This window comes from Corylus avellana, chromosome ca2 (genome assembly GCF_901000735.1).
Source record: "Corylus avellana chromosome ca2, CavTom2PMs-1.0".
In the NCBI taxonomy this organism is placed as follows: Eukaryota; Viridiplantae; Streptophyta; class Magnoliopsida; order Fagales; family Betulaceae; genus Corylus; species Corylus avellana.
This window is the reverse complement of record NC_081542.1, coordinates 8,663,574-8,680,820: the sequence shown is the minus strand read 5'-3', so window position 1 is coordinate 8,680,820 and position 17,247 is coordinate 8,663,574. Positions and strand designations below refer to the sequence as shown.

The window sequence follows — 17,247 nt, the reverse complement described above, 5'->3', positions numbered from 1 at the left end:
GCAAACACCTGACTTAGGCATCAAAGTTATTTTTTGCCGAACAAATTTCTATCTAAAGTATATTGTTTTCGCATGTTGGGCTTTCACTTAGCTCACATGATTCATCCCTTTGGAAACTGTGTAAACATTTGGCTGCTTGTAAAACCTTGCATACTATGCATATTTGTAAGAGAAAATGTGAAGATATGGCTTATAAACTCGATATTAGTAAAACATATGATCGGGTAGAGTGAGGTTTTATAAGAGGCTTTTTCGGTTAAATCGAAAATATTTTTCTTTGACTATTATTTTTCGCCGCATTAAATACCAATATAAATTATTTTATGCCAAAATAAACGGAGCCTCAATATTTTTGTTTGAGAATAGAAATAAAATTTTTTATAGCTTGAAGTAAATTTTTAGACGGTCAACCAGAAAAAAATAGTCACCCGAAATGTTTCTATGCCTAAATCAATATGACATTTGAGAGAATGTCTAAGTAGCCTAATTTCTCAACTAAGTTTTGAGTACTTAACCACTTGTCAAAAGACATTTACAGCTTGTGTGAAAGCATCACTACTTTTAATATCTTCCTTTTCAATCCGACAATTTCAACTTGTGGTAAAGCATTCTTCTCATTTCTCTCCAAAAAATCAACCTTAATTGTTTACATTAACAAACGACCTTCTTCACTATTTTCTTACAAAAAATTCAAAACTCATTCTACTTTATATCACATCAATCAATTTCTCCCTTGTTTCTCCTTTCAAAATTCTTTACCAACCACACTATTTATATCGCAAATGCATCAAAGTTGCGCACTAGTGTCCATCCAAGGTTGTGAGGGATTCCTTCATAAGTTTATGAGCTTCATCTTCTCTTCTCCTGGACAAGCAAATGAGACATCATCAAGAACACAATCAATAAGAAATTATGGGGAATCCTAATGACCACCCAACCATTTCACACTGCCCTATGATACTAAAACTTCATGGCTTTATAGACCAGAATGTTATGAAAAGACTAATGAGATTACAGCTCCATTTGATTGCCAGTTAAAGAAACAGGATAATATAGAAAATCCATTTGATTTTCTTCTTTCTGAAAGTCTGTAGCATTTGATTGCAACTATTGTATCATATTTTGATGAACTATGTGGATAAGCAGATATTCAGCAGTCACAGAGTTACAATCTCTCTTTCTCTCCTATGCACGCCCAAAACTTAGAAAAACACACAATTTAAACAACTGCCCATTTTATTTGAAATAGTTTCCTCAGTCTTTGCAGAGTTTTTAGAAGGCCCCATGGGTAGATAATGTGCTTAAGAGATTAACAGTAAGGGAAACCTTGAAACCAGTTTCACAGAATATGGGAAGAGTCCACCTAAAAATGCTTTATTTTAAAGTTTGAAAAAAAAGTACATTTTACCCCACTCAAAGTTTGGACAGATTTTCAATTCGACCTTCAATATTTTAATTTTTGCAATACATCTCCAAAACTTTCAAATTTTTGCAATTCAACTAATTTTATCCCAAAATTTTCATATTGCCCCTACATCTAGCCATTTTTGAAAGTTTTCACTTTAAAGGTGAAAACAATTTTTATGAGTAGTGATACCAAGAATGCTAGCGTGCATGAACAGCCATGCACGCCAAGCCTTCTTTTTATTTTTAATTTTTAATTTTAATAATTATAATAATAAAAGGTTATATTTTATTATTTTAAAATATCAAATCACCCGGCGGTGATGCTGTTTAGCATCACCCAAATTTTTAACAAACATGACTGAAATTCCGGTGTGCACGCCCCTTGCACACAACCTAAAAAAGGGATTTGGGTATTTTCTAGGTCAGAAAATACCCAATTCGAGTCAATGTGACTCCCATGTCGGCCACTCCTCATGTTCATTTCACTTTCTTTTCTTTCTTTTTTTTTTCTTTTTTTTTTTTTTAAAAAAAATTTATAAAAGCGTTGGTGATGGATGATTACATGTATAATTATTATTTTTTCTGAAAGTAATAAAAAAAAAGGACCGAAATTTGCGGATGTGGATTGAAAGGAAGATGGGGATGCACATAGATTCTTGTAGCTGAAATTGTTTTGCAGGCGTTTTTGAGGATGGATCTTCCTGCAACTGGTGCAGAATTTGTAGCAGAGAAGATTGAAATTGGGAAAGAGGAAGGCCCTTTATTCAAATGTGATCTATCTGATTCAGAAATTGCTCACAAGATAGCTCAAATGTTCCTCCCTGGATTAGCTACGGCTTGCGTTGACAACACAACCGGTGATATCTTCAAGACCCCAGCTTCCGTTGCGGTTGATTTGAGAAAAGAAATGGTGGAATATCTTACCCAGAGAAGTGAAAATTTTCTTGCTGAATCTGTTATCTTGGAAGCTGGTCCGGACCATCCCTACGATATTGTTTGTGATTTTGTCGATGACTTTGCTAGTTCTAAGAGGAATTTGTTCAGCAGGGTTTCGGGATGGCTACTGAGTGAAAAGAGGGAAGAAAAGATTGATGATTTTGTTCAGGAGATGGAGATAAATGGGTTTTGGTTGTTAGATGGGAGAGAAGCAATTGGGCATGTTTTGCTCAAGAATGTCGACTTCAAGAATGCATTTCACTGCGACAAGAAATTCATGTCTGCACAAGGGCTTTCTGAGCATGTTTGCCACTGCAGCTTTAGGCCTATGGCCTGCACAAATGGAAGTTGTAATGCCAGATTTTGTGCCAGTCAATTGGAGAAGCATGATTCAGTTTGTCCCTTCAAGATAATTCCATGTGAGCAGCAGTGCTCTGACAGCATCATGAGACGCGAGATGGACAGGCATTGCATAACTGTCTGCACAATGAAGCTTGTGAACTGCCCTTTCTATGCACTGGGTTGTCAATCCACTTTACCTAGCTGTATGATTGAGCAACATTGTTCAGATGCCATCCATTTTCACTTGCTACATGTTCTTCAAGTTCTTCACAAGGAAGCATCTGAGGATAATCTGAAACGACGGGTGGAGCAACTAGAACAGGTGAGCTTTAAGGTGTATTTCGATATGTTTTTGTTGAGAAATTCTTGAATGCAAATGGGATTATGTGATAAAGACAAGTTTTCTGTTTTGAATGGCTTCCTATGCTTTTTGTTCTGTTCTTCAAAGAAACAGCCTGATAGATAACCTTTTTCTGTAAGAAAGTATCAACTTAAAAGGTCTGAGATGGTTAAGGATGTATAGATTTGTGTGAAATTGTGATGAAACCCAAGGATATGTGCTTTATCACCAATATATCTACTTTATACATCCTTGGCTGATTGGAAATGGGATTAGAAATTGAATGCTTTAAGGAAGTGTTGGCACTTCTACATCTAGATTAACCAACCTGATGATATTTTTGCTCAGAAGCCTGTAGATTGAAAATTTTATTTGCCATTATGATTGTAAAGATTATAGAAGAATCCAAATTTACAATCATTGGCCTTTTTCAAAGCTCTACCTACGTGTTTATTCCTGCAGTTGTTATGATCTGTCCATTTTGGGCAAGTTTCCTCTGTTGGTGCTCCTCTTTTTGCAAGTTATATTGACTGCAGCTTGACAAAATTGTGCAGTTTGAACCATGTTAGGTACTATGCCATGAAGGTTACTTTTGGCTTCTCAATATTTGGTACTATAGTACCACCAGGAAAAATTAGAAATAGCAAGGACATTTTCAAAAGTGCATTTTGTCAAGGGATGGCTCAAGAATGTATTTGGCAACTTATGTGCAAATTTTCACAATTAGCTTAAAGATCTTTAGATGCTAGCATATGTTGAAGAATGTGAAATAGTTAAAGCAAATAATTCGTAAAATCGAATGCTTGGTTGTCAAGTAAAACCCAATGATCGATTATTGATATCATATGACATGCTAGATATACCAACTGCTCCCTTCTATTTAAGATTTAAAAAAAAAAAACACTTCTGTGCTATGTGTCAGGCAGCATCATCTAGTCGGCTAGCTGAAGCTCAAGAGGTGAGATCTTTAATCTCCAAGGTCAAGGATCTTGAAGCAAAGCTGGGGCCGTTAGAAGTCGACATCAAGAACAAGGATAGCGACGAGAATGTGGAGATTTCAAATATCTCAAATGCCTTGGATGAAGCCCATATCAACAAGGACAGTCAAGAGAGATTGGGGGCTTCAAATACAGTAAATGCCTCAAGCGAAGCTGAAAGTCTAAGTTAGACCTGGCAATTATGCTTTATGTTTACAAAAAATCCTATTCATCATGAAATGAAAATCTTTCACCTTGCCAGAAAACAAACTTACTTTTTTTTTTTTCAAGGACTAACATCATTTGATCCATAGCTATTCCAGTTTAAGATCTTGAGGTTCCTTTTCCCTCCTGTACCTATTTCGTTTTCTATATTCCAAAGTCATCGACGACCTTATGTTACCCATGACATTTGATAAAGGACATAAATTTCTTACAAGCTGGTTTGTAGGAAACAGTCTTTGCAATTTGTAGGAGTTTCTTACAACCCGATTGATGGGAAATTTGTGTTCTTTGATAAATTGGGGAAACTGGTTCCTTTCACTCTGCAGATATGCTGCTACTGACATTGTTCTCTTCTGCCTGCTGGTAATATGGTGTGAGATGCCTTTCTATCGGTGTAACTTCCAAATTCAACATAGCTGCATGATTCAAATCATTAAATGATAGATCTTCTTTTGAGAGCTTCAGAATGTTGAATGGCTTGAAGAATCAGAGGACTGCATGTAACGCTGGTGTTGCTGATGGTTGCGTGCATTTTAGCTGCTTCTCTGAGCATTGCTGCTTTCCTACTTGCACATATGGTCGTATTCACAAGTTTGCTTAAACCCTTTCCTTGAACTCTAAAGAACTCCTCCCCCTCCCTCCCATTGGACATTTTTGATTCTGTTCCTTCATGTTTGTGTATTCATAGAGAGAAAACTCTTTTTTTTATGGCCTTTTGTATGGGTCTAATATTAATGTGTAAATCTTCAGATGTTACAAAACATAATGAGAACTTATTCCATTAACTAATAGGAATAACTTATTTCAAATATATCAACCTAATATGGAACATACAGAAAATATTATATATTTTCCATATACTCTAATAGGGAAGATGAAAGATCAAGACAAGGATTTTCATCACAAAAAACAGCAATATAAAAGAGTTGGCACTTTAGCTTTAAACTAAATTGTACTGCTCAAGAGACGAGAGTTAAGCTTTCTAGCTGCGTATTCAATTAGGACAAAATTTAGAGAAAAACTGTCCCTAAAATATTCTAACAGCCCAATCAAATTACCAGCGGATCAAAGTTGGAGACATTAATTCAACCTTTTCTCCTTGCACAGAGCTTACAAGATTTAAAATGAAATATTAAAAAGTTAGGACAGTTAAAAAGGACAGATTAAGCCGACTTAACAAAACCTTGTACCAAATGATTTCGATCAGCAACTGGGAAGAATAACTCAGCAAAACTCATAAGATTTCAAGTCTGTCAAACAAAACCATTCCACCATCTCATATAAGTACACTAATATTACAAGAAACTGACGAAACAAAACATGATGAAAGAGTACGCTTGCTGTCATTGCAGCAACAAGCATGGCATAAATTATTAACTTTCAAGGTTCAAGTTCAAAAATTTCAAGAAAATGACAACAAATTTGGGTCAAATTTCAGAGCCAACACCAAAAAGCTTTCTATCTGTAAGGCAGGAACTTTAATCAGTATGCCTTCTCTGCCAGTAGTCTCACTACTATGTTTCTAAGCGCGAATCCCCCTGTTGAGACTGACCATGCGGTTTGAAGGATCCATCTGGGATCCCCTCACAGCTGAACCACTCTGATAAGAAGTCTTCTCTGACCCTCCATATGCAGCACTGATGCCTCGGGATTGACCTGTCCGGTCCCTTGAGTACCCACCTCCGGAAGCTTGGCCTAGTGCCAAAGGTCTCCCTCCACCAACACCATATCCTGTACGCCCAGTGCCACCACCTTGCCTTCCCTGAGTGAAAGAAGAGCTCTCTTGCCACCTACCTCCCACAGCATTATAATCCTGGCTATCTCTACGCCTTTGAGGTAGATCCAAACCGCCACCTATCCTTGCTTCTATTGCCCTCTCGTTACTTTCTGCAAGGACTGAAAGCTTCTCTGTTAACTGGAATGCCAGAGCCTGCAACCTAGTGTGTTCAACATCATGGAACGCAATGCACTGGGTTGGCTGGTGCCAACTTGCATGAAGCTCCTCATTGATCATCATCTTGCTAACAATGCTGTGAATCTGGGCATCTGAGAGGTCAAACATTTTGGTGAGTTGGTCCAAGCTCAGGGAATCATAGGATGAGGAGTAGGTAAATAGGTAGGTCCTCAGAGCCTCTTCCTTGATCTTATCCTTGATCATCTCAAGGACATTCTCTCGATTGCTGAGGAGCTTCCACGCATCCAAGGACTTGATAACATCAAAAGCCTTCTCAAAGTCTCCCTTGCTAAGGGCCCTGGTGGCAGCCATTATGTGGTCTCGGACATTTTCTGGGGGACCAGTGAATGTTTGCCTCTCACTCACCTCAAGCAATCGCCGGAAAGTCTTACTTATGACCTTGCGCTTTGGATCATGGGTGTTCGCTCCCATGTTGGGCACTTCAAGCAGCATAGCACATATCAGATGGACAGCCTCCAGCAACTCAAGATTTATGTGCATATGGTATGGCATCTGCCGTCTCCTTTCAATCCTTTCCTGTTTTGGGTTTAAGGAGAAGCATTTACAATAGTGAGCCCTTGGACATACATAAATAAATATGCATAATTAATTATATCGCATAGGAGATGCACTGAAGCTAACCCAACAACAATATTTACAAGAATTGATGCAAACTTAAAGGTCTCGCTATTTTTTTATGCTAAATGGAATGGCAAATCATCAAAAAATAGTCTCAGACAGCACATCCAAAAAATCACACTAGCCTCGCAGAAAAATCGACATTCAGATTTCTCTTATCCATAAAAAATGTAATAGTCATATCATGTGTCACATGGTATATTGCTTTCACTCCATCATCCCCATCAAATTGTACCCTTTAACCTATGATGTACCATGATGTGTGCATGTCTATACATACTAACAATAAAACATATTAAAATCATGCAATCGGACTATATCAACCATGGTCAACTCAATTTACAATCCACGGAGAGACAAAACGCACATAGGACGTTCTTTACTTGTTTCACATTCGAAAATTAAAAAAAGAAAGAAAAACGCTCAGCAAATGATTATAATAATTTAATCACAAAAGTAATAAAAACAAGTCATCATCTCCAAGAATGAAAGTATACAAAGACCTCGAATTACGGTATAATTTCAAAAGCACAATCAATCAATTAATAATGCCAACATGTTACTCGGTCTTAAAAAATATAGCATCAACAACACATCATCAATAAAACTCCTTGCTATATTTAAAATCTTCAGTGCCACTTCTCACACCTTACTGTAAACTGAAGATAGCAAACTTGCACATAAAAGAAAGTATGGAATTTGCATCTTTCAGCTAATTTATTTGCAACATAATTTCTTATAAGAAACTCCAATTAAACTATTTCAGAGGACATAACAGTCCATGCGCTCTGCACATACAGTGAAGTAGCGTATATGGGAATTTCAGAAGATACCAACCTTGGAATATCCAAGCAGATTTACAAGCTTCCAAACATTAAAGAAAGGAAAAAGATGAACAACACCAACCAAGGATTAATCTACATATGAAGCAACAACACAAATATCAGTACCTGCTCTGGAGTCTTCTCATGATATCGGCTTTGAGAAACACCTTGTGCAAGCAACTCCTTTACCCTTCCACCTGAATATAGTTCAGAAAGGCATCCATGGGCTTCAGTGATTAATCCAACCCGGAACGCACATAGACCAAGTTGTGCCATTGCCCTGTTGAAAAGTATCTGTGTTGATATGTCCATATGCTGGATGCTATCTTGCAAGTGACTCATAAGCAGCAAGTCACGTGAAGTTGAAAACTCATCCAAGATAGCATGGTGGTAAATGTCACAGAGCATGGCACGGGCCTTAGTCCGCTCATCTCCATACTTATAGATGAGGGACACCAGAGAGTCCATCAAGGCCCTGCTATTCTCTGGAAATGTGGGTTTCCGAGGAACAAGCTCTGAAGTAACAACAAATGCAGGTGGACCCCTACTTTCCTCAACTACTGTATGCTCCTCACCTGCTTCTCCATTATCTCCATCTCCCGTCTGCTCAGCCAGTTTTTTCATGGCATCATAAACCTCTTGTGGCTTATAATAGATGAGTTCAATCCGCTTTAAGGCAACCTTTGCAGCAGCCTTAAAGTCCTTAGCCCGTTCTAAATAATCCTGTACATTTTGAGCAAGAACCAAAAACATAGGCTCATCCCTGAGTCTCTCAACATACTCACGAGTGTGGGGATCAATGCACTGCAAGCTCTTGAAAAACTCAGCTTCTATCCTTTCAACAAAGGCAACCAAGTTTCCCCAAATCCGGATCGTCCCAATATAGTCTGGCCCCTTCTGGGTTTCATACTCATCAGGCTCCATTTCATCCACCACTATGTTGGGATACTGGACAAGAATGTCCAATATCACAAGCATATTCTGTACAGATTTCTTCCATACATTTATGGGCATGTGGCCGTTGAGACCCGGATTGACATCAAATTGTGCAGAGACAACACTGAATAGAATTTCAAGTTTCTGCGCAGGGGTTTTGGCAACCTTCGTCAAAAAATTAAGCTGCTCAACCTGCTCAAACCTTCCAGTTCCTTTCCTACCTCGAGCAGCCACAACCTCCTTGAATTTCTTGTTAACTGTATCCCATGTGATCTCACTAGGGTTCTTGAATTGCTTATCCATGAGCTTATCTTTCTTGCTCATCTTCTTCTCCCACTCTCCGTCATCTTCGTCTTGGCTATCCCCACCCTTTTCATCATCTTCATCTTCAGAATCTTTGAATTCAATCTTTGTAGGATCCTCCTCAATCTCTGAATCACTTTCTTCGTCCTCATCCTCCTCATCCTCATCTCTTTCCTCCTCACTCTCAGGATTTTCCCTATACCTACTTATTAAATCCTCGTATTGTTTATTGTTTTTCTTCAGCTTCTGCTTCATTGAGTTCAAGGCCTTCGCATTGCTGCTGCTCATCTTCTTCTTCGCATCCTTGTTGGCCAAAGCCTGAGTGAGAAAGTCCTCCAACATCACAAGTGCTTTAATGTAAAGGTTAGGGACCTTTTCAGACTCCATAAAGCGCATGACTTTCTCCAGTTGTTTATTTATCTTGTCAAAGCTTTCCTGTAAGCTCACCCAGTCATTTATTTTCATCGCATTCTTCATCTGGTCAACCGTGGCTGACATTTCGTCAAAGCGTTTATCTCTTGTGGACCTAACAACCCGTTTTTGGTCAATAGAGTCATTATCACTATCACTTGGATTTTCTTTAAGGTATCTACTTCCAGCGGCTTCGGTGGTAGAGTCGCCAGGTCCATTCTCAATCTCTTCATCAGAGTCACTCTCCTCCTCCTCAGAGTCACTGCCACCCTGTTAATAACACAAAAACATTTTATAAATCTTTTAACAAAGGATCTTACAGTTAAACCATAATACAGAATCCAATAATTGATACTACAAGGTATTGAAATAAAAGGTAAGAACCTGGGATGTCCAGAAACGTGAAGCCATTCTCACAAATGAGTTAAATGCAACAGATCAGAAACCCCAAGAAACTGCATTTAAACAAAAACAAAAATTATTACATCTTCAGTGAATTGACATATAAAATTGAACTGTCCCAATGAAAATAACCTTGGTTCTGTCATGACCAATTTGTTTAATACAATAGCATGAATAAGATAAGCACTGACCCCACAAAACAGAACCAAAAAAAAAAAAAAACACACACACACACACACACACATACACAAGGATGCTAAAACCATGAAAACGTCAAATGGTTGTAAGGAAAAAATTGTAAACTTGAAGAAGTTCATACTTTAAAACCTTGTATTCTTACTTACAAGTAACAAAAGAACCCACAAACACAAACAAACATGCTCAACTAGACCTTAAGCAGCCACTTGGCTTAGCTAAGATGAATTTTCGATTGATCATCTTCAAAAAAGCAAAACAGCATAAAAAGATAAAATCAAAGTAATCCACAAAACGTATTTTTAACCAATTTCTCAGCAACCAAAAAAAATAAAGATTGAAGTCAAAATTTTAACCAATAATTATTTGATAAAAATAATCGCATAGTTATTGGAATCCCTCAGTGTAACCTGAACTACAAATCCTTCAAGAACCAGTTGATTTCTAGGCTAAAACTGGAATTAGAAGAACCCAAATCTACACTAAAACTGGAATTAGAAGAAAATCGTCCCTCACAATTAGCTCAATCACACAGAAAGGCGCCCAAAGAAAAAAAACACCAAAAATAAAGCTTCGTGGGATAAAAAAAAAAAAAAAAAAAAATTCAGAGCAATTTGTTCATACATTTACGGATGACAAAAACTGAACCCTAAAACGAAGAAGCAAAGAGTAATAAGAAGCTTGAAGTGCCTAAAAATGAGAAAAACACCAAAAAAAAAAAAAAAAAAAAAAAAGAGAGAAAAAGAAACCTTCAAAACGGAGCGGCTCTTTGCAGCTGCCGTCGGGGGTCACCGAAGAAGCAGAAGAAAGAGCCCGCTGGATAACAAGTTAACGTTGGGAATAATCTGGTTTTAGGTTTGGTTTCCACTTTCCATGTCTGGTTTTGTTTCCAAGGAGATAACGTAGTAGGGTTGGGTTGAATAAAAGTGAAACGCTGCGTTTTTTACTATAAAACGTGCGTTTCGTGTCAATTGCTTTTTTTTTTTTTTTTAGTAAAGATAAAGAGAAATGCTCCATTACTCATTTTCATAATCTTTTTTCATTTACAATTTCCATCTCAAAAACTATTTTTCATCCAATCTTTCATTTTTTTTTTCTCTCTAATTGGAATTTTTTGTTGGCAAAATAAATTGTTCATTTGGGTATGACGGACACGTGTTAAAAATTTCATCCAAAGTAACAGTCAAATTTGGTTCAAGGTGTAACTTGAATTATTTTGGTAATTTATAGATCGGAGTTGTCATGAGTTGCGTAGACGAAACGGTGATGATAGTTTAGGAGGGTAAAGTATTGTTTACCTTAATTTTCCTTGGATATTTTCTTTAACAAGCTTACACTAAAGAAAAAAAAAATTGTGGAGAAAAATTAGACTCTGGAAGTTAATTGAAATAATAATAATAAATAAATAAAAAAAGATAAGAGATTAAGAGCATGTTTGGGATTGCGTTTGAGAAATATAATTTTTAAGTTAAAAATAACTTTTGGGTAAAAACTTTATTTTTAAGCTTTTGCTAAAAGTACGTTTTGACAATTTTTAAACTTTTTAGACCCTTAAAAGCGTTTTTAATTTTTTTACTAAACTAATACTTTTTTATTGAAACGGACTTTTTGAGTGTTAAAAACACTTTTAGACCTCTCAAACGCAATTTCAAAGAAGCTATAAGGGTCGTTTGAGTTTGTAATTTCAAAAAGTACAATTAAAAATAGTTATTTTAAAATGTGCGATTTGAAAACATAAGTTTTAAAAATGCAGTTAAAGTATTTGATAAAATTGCTGTTTGACTTTTAAAATTGTGCATTTTCAAAAAAAGAAAAAACGTGATTACCTACAATTTGGAAACACATATTTTTTACGTCGTCAAAATAATTCATATTTTGTGATTTAGTTTAAAATAACATTTTTTTTTTTTTTTTATCAATTATCATTATTATAATTTATTGGGGCGGCAAACAGAGAAATAATAGAAAAGAAAGAAATAGCAACCCTAGTAATTAACGTCACTCGTCAACTTCGTTATCACCGAATGAACGAAACACGCTTGTTTTCAGTCTGCTACTTCCCACCCAAACCAAACCAAACCAAACCCAAAGTATGTTTCCTCTGACCTTCAAGTCTCTCTCTCGCTCTCTATTGTTGCTAATTGGGTCAATTTTGAATTGGGAAATGTGCTTGTTATGAGTTTCTTGAACTGAGTTTTTCTTTATGAAGTTTATTTTTAGCAGTTCTAGCGGAGGGATTGTCAAAATTCTTTTGCTTGATATTATTGTTTACCAATTCGCGTTTGTAGTGTTAATGCTTATTATCATTTTGATTCTTCGGAACTGGGTTTTAGAATATGTTCCCGTGTGGGTACTGAAAGATCTTTTTTTTGGATAAGTAATTGGCTCCAAGGGGGTACTGACAGATTATTATTATTATTAAAATTTACAAAAAAAAGAAAAAAGAAAAAAAAAAAGATTATTATTGTTGTTGTTGTTGTTGCATCCAATTGAAGCATATTGGATATATGTGATAGTGTTTCCTCTCTTTGACTCTCTCTCCCCTCGTATTTTGTGTTTTGTAAGTATACGTATGAAGTGGGTGTGTTTTGTTAATTTGATGAAATGGCAGCATTTTATTTTGAATTTTAGGAGCTGAGAAATTGCTTTTGTCACTTTTCCAAGTTATAATTATCTGCAGTTTAAGTCCAAGATATTCTGCTACATCTTTCTTGCTTGTATTTTTTTTTCCTCTTTTCTTTTAATGAAATTTCCTAGTTTGGTTATTGATAGTTTGAACTTTCGCAGTTGTGATTCTCATTCTCTAGCTGAAGAGTAGAAAAGCCAGAGGAATATATTTATGTGGAGTTTGAGTTTATCAAAAATCAATAATCCTACGGGTTCTCCCTTTTGCGAGGACCTGATCTGAGGTTTGGTTTATTGGATTTGATTAAAAAGGAGTCTTTGGTTAGATAATGCATGTCATATTGATCTTTGTAGCCTGTTAGAGTTCATTGTGTCAAGTGGGAAGAGAGGGATGGGGTACAGCATTGTCCAACAGAATCGCACGGTGGTATTTCATAGTTTGCATGGTTTAAATGGGTGTTCCAAACAGGAGGGTCATTGTTCTGGCAGGCACCATTGCTCAAAAAGAAAGGCACCTGCTTTTCAATTAAATTGCTTAAACAAGCGTACTCACAAAACTCAATTTTGTTTACAATGGAAAGGAGTTCGTGTTCCTGAAATAAATGTGCGCTTTTCACAGTCTAGAGGTTTGCACAGAAGTGTTTGCATTGATAGAGACAATGAGATTGATCTAGATGAATGGAGCTCTGAAAATAATGGGATGGGTGTTGAAAGAAATTTCAGACAGCTAATGAATTCAAAGAAGCCTTCAAATTCTTCGTCATTGTATTTAGATGGACCCTTTATTGGAAACAATGAGGAAACCAACAATGACATTCTTCAGAACTTCTGCATCCAAGGGAAATTGGTGGATGCATCTAGGTTGATTGATATTATGTCACGTCGAAACCAAATTCCACATTTCTCTGCTTGCACAAACTTAATCCGAGGCCTTATCAGAATGGATCGAATGGATAAAGCTGCCAAAGTCCTGAAAGTCATGGTCATGTCTGGTGGTGTTCCAGATATCATCACATACAACATGATGATTGGTGGTCTCTGCAAGAGAGGACTGTTAAAATCTGCCATTGACCTCTTGGATGAGATGAGCTTGAGTGGTTGCCCACCTGATGTGATTACTTATAATACAATTATCCGGTCAATGTTTGATCATGGGAATTTCGATAAGGCTGTTGGATTTTGGAAGGACCAATTGAGAAAGGGATGTCCTCCTTATCTGATTACCTACACAGTTCTCATTGAGCTAGTCTGCAGGCGCTGTGGAACTTTGCGGGCCCTTGAAGTATTGGAAGATATGGCAATTGAGGGCTGTTATCCTGACATTATTACTTACAATTCTCTGGTTAATTTTACTTGTAAACAGGGAAAATATGAGGATGCAGCTTTGGTTATATGTAATCTTTTATCTCATGAGATGGAACCCAATGCAATAACTTACAACACTTTTCTGCATTCTCTTTGTCACCGTGCATGTTGGGATGAAGTAGATGAGATAGTGGCAATCATGAATGAAAGTTCCCATACTCCTACTGTGGTTACTTACAATATCTTGATTAATGGTTTGTGCAAATATGGGCTCTTGGATCGTGCCATCAACTTTTATAATCAAATGGTTTCCCATAACTGTTCACCTGATATTGTAACTTATAACATTCTCCTAGGTGCTCTTTGTAAAGAGGGAATGGTAGATGAGGCCCTCCAAGTGCTTCACATTGTAGGTGGTATAAACTGCTCTCCTTGTCTGATCACTTACAATACTGTGATTGATGGGTTAGCGAAGAAGGGTATGATGGAGAAAGCAATGGAATTGTATGGCCAAATGATAGAAAATGGGATCACTCCAGATGATATTACCCATCGTTGTCTAATTTGGGGCTTTTGTCGGGTGGATCTGGTTGAGAAAGCTGTTGAGATAATGAAGGAGATGAGTAAGAAAGGGCACAGAGTCGGAAATAAAGCTTATAGATTTGTGATCCAGGAATTATGCAACAAGAAGAAAGTGGATGTTGCAATACAAGTTCTAGAAATGATGATCTCAAGTCGATGCAAGCCAGATGTGACAACGTATTCCATGATAATTAAAGGCGTGGCTGCTGCTGGAATGAGCAAAGAGGCTAATGAGTTGCATCAGAAGTTGATAGAATGGGACATTTTAAGAGAGGGGACCATACTGAACTAGACAGAGTTTATGCAAAAACTTGACCTTCTTCAACATTTCCTGGAATCTAGGCAGCCATTTTCACGCTTATAGTTGTACAGAATGTACGCTCTCGTAAGGTGATTCCTCCTATTCTGTTTGCTTGCTAGAAGTTCTTTACACTTAAACAATTTTTTTGATTTCCTGATATAGCCACTTCCATTATTCCTGTTAGGTTGTGTTTATCTTGTCTGTGATCTCGAATGTTGCTGCTCTTTCTCATATCAATATATGGTACTAATCGGATTTGCTTGATCATATCTGTGGTTAATTTATGTTTTTTGTTGGCTTTTTGTAATATGTACTAGTCATTGGGCATATGCAATTGTGTATTTATGGCCATGAATGAGGCAGAAGAAAGATTATTATTGTTTCTTTCATCCGTGAAAAAACTAGCTAAGATCAGAAATCCTTGAATTTGTTTGATGTTGAAGCTGCAATAGAAAATGTGGTACTAAAAGAAACCTTAATTGCATTAAAGAAAAGCATCAAACTATGAAGCTGGTTCGTTCACGAGTCTTCTAGATTTGATATAATTTGGTAATTTGATGATCTATTATTTTGAGATCTATTACTAGTATTCTGCTAGCATTTTACTCAGTCAAAATTTCTTTTCTAAAAGATAAAAAGCATGGCTTCTTCTATAATAAATCAGCTTTAGCTCCTTACATTGTTCATTTTATTAGACAGCTTTGGCTGTTCCTCAGATATACCCATTGACCGTCCTGGGATGTGTCATTTATAAAAGGACAATTCAACTCAATTAGCAAATAGTTTGTAGTTGGGGGTGGTTTTCAGTTTCTTGGGTCCCAAAATATTGAATCTCAATTTGAAATTTACAACTTTTCTGTCCCTACGTTCCTCTGCAACCAATTTGAGCATTCAGGTCAAGTAACTGGCCCAAGATTCCAATTTCTGTTGATGAGCAACCAGACAAGACATTTGGATCGAGGGGATAGCCATGAGAGAAGAATGGCAGATTAATCAAACACAAAGTGACACTCCAATATTTTTCCTTAGGTCATTTAGTTTGTCAAGCGAATGACAAATAACATAACAGAGAGGAAATCATATGCAACAAGGAACAAAATGTAGTAGGAATTAGTTACTAAGTAGAATTTCTTTAGGTTATGTTCAAAGTGATTTGGAACTGCTCTGAAGAACTTAAAATAAAATTTTTTTTGAAGAAAAGAGCGACCTGATGATGAGGTTTGGCTCAAATGCCACTTCTTCCATCATAAGAATGGAGTAGAGATGAGGTCGTGGTGGGTTCAAAACCCACTGGGTGCGTGTGTCATGTCGATAAGCCTAATCGTGGATCAGCTGAAGAGTTTAGAATTCTGTAGGGTTCTAATAGAGTTGGGAAGAATTAAGGCTTCTAAACAAAATTGGGAGAGATATTGGAACTAGAAAATAGAACACTAAAAGGCACATGTTTATTACATAGTAGGTACTAGGTAGCAGTAAATATATTCGAATCCTAGCCAAAATAAATAATTCAAATGAAAAAACGTAAAAAAGTGGAGAGAGAGAGGAAAGGTCATTGCATTGCATAATTTAAGCATATATCTGTTGTATCATTATACCATGGATTATTTGTAGCGTTTCTTATGGATCCTACGTGACAAATTCTCCATCTTATATCTACAATATATTTCTTGCTGAAAGTTGTGGGAGTTAAAGGCATGCCTCCTATTAACTCAACTAGTGATGCTGTCACGTTCAGCTAATATTTTTATATGAACTTGCTGATTCCAGGGAGGCGTCTGGCAGCTTCATTTCAAAGCTGGAATCTGCGGGTGATTCCATGCTGCAGCAGCATATATTTCAGACACCTAGGATTGCAAAAAGATTTATGGTTTTGCTGGTTGTCTTTTGAGTGTTCTTGTTGTAACATTTTTGACACCATCTTGGTGAAATTCTTTTTTTTTGTTTGTTTATGGATTTGTAGACGTCAAAAAACTTATACAGAACTTTTTAGCAGGAATCTTCTTGAATTATATCTTCGTTGATTGTAATGTGCACCCTTTACTCCTGTCATGCCTCTCACTTCCAGGTGTTGCTATATTTCAATATTTCATGCTTACTAGCAGGTTTAGAAATTGTTCACCATACAGTCGCCGCCCCTTTGGACAGTTAAAAGATATGCTGCTTTTGTCATATAAAACAATCAAGGGGTACAGATTCGCCTAGAGAAATGCACAAATTCATGGGAGCACTAGAAGTCTCCTTGTGTAGTTGGTGGTCATGCCATTCTCAGACGGCTGCGATTCACAGTAATTACTGTTTACAATTTAAAAGAGGCCCATATAGGATCTACTTGCTCAAAAAAAATTTGGATTACTTGGCCACCTATCCGGACTAGTGGGTATCATATAGGATTTCTTACATTGTCCCAATTGCTAACAATTCAGGCAAAAAAATTGTTGTGGATCCTTATCCTTGGTCAATAGATCGTTCAGTTGGTTGAAGGGAGGGATATGGTCTTTTTATGGTCTTTTCATATCTACAGACATTGAGTGAGTTGTAGAAGG

At 36.8% G+C, this 17,247-nt stretch overlaps 3 protein-coding genes across 3 annotated transcripts; 2 read left to right on the top strand and 1 right to left on the bottom strand.

Annotated features, from left to right (window-relative positions):
- Nucleotides 1-2,692: 2,692 nt before the first annotated feature.
- Nucleotides 2,693-4,982, top strand: LOC132170851 (uncharacterized; the record flags this gene model as incomplete). The annotated part of the gene is given in 2 exon segments (XM_059581975.1): nucleotides 2,693-3,007; nucleotides 3,948-4,982. Coding segments are annotated over 2 exon segments (561 nt in total), but the record flags the coding sequence as incomplete, so codon positions are not given.
- Nucleotides 4,983-5,447: 465 nt separating this feature from the next.
- Nucleotides 5,448-10,786, bottom strand: LOC132170714 (eukaryotic translation initiation factor 3 subunit C-like). Its single transcript, XM_059581799.1, has 4 exons — nucleotides 10,641-10,786; nucleotides 9,679-9,749; nucleotides 7,771-9,564; nucleotides 5,448-6,718 (listed from the first exon to the last, which is right to left on the bottom strand). The coding sequence occupies exons 2-4, from the start codon at nucleotides 9,703-9,705 to the stop codon at nucleotides 5,750-5,752; spliced, it is 2,790 nt and encodes a 929-aa protein (XP_059437782.1). The 5' UTR covers nucleotides 9,706-9,749; nucleotides 10,641-10,786; the 3' UTR covers nucleotides 5,448-5,749.
- Nucleotides 10,787-11,888: 1,102 nt separating this feature from the next.
- Nucleotides 11,889-16,762, top strand: LOC132172049 (pentatricopeptide repeat-containing protein At1g08610). The gene is made up of 3 exons (XM_059583482.1): nucleotides 11,889-11,981; nucleotides 12,679-14,793; nucleotides 16,472-16,762. Exon 2 carries the CDS (start codon nucleotides 12,908-12,910, stop codon nucleotides 14,693-14,695), a length of 1,788 nt encoding a protein of 595 aa, XP_059439465.1. The 5' UTR covers nucleotides 11,889-11,981; nucleotides 12,679-12,907; the 3' UTR covers nucleotides 14,696-14,793; nucleotides 16,472-16,762.
- The last annotated feature ends 485 nt before the right edge of the window (nucleotides 16,763-17,247 follow it).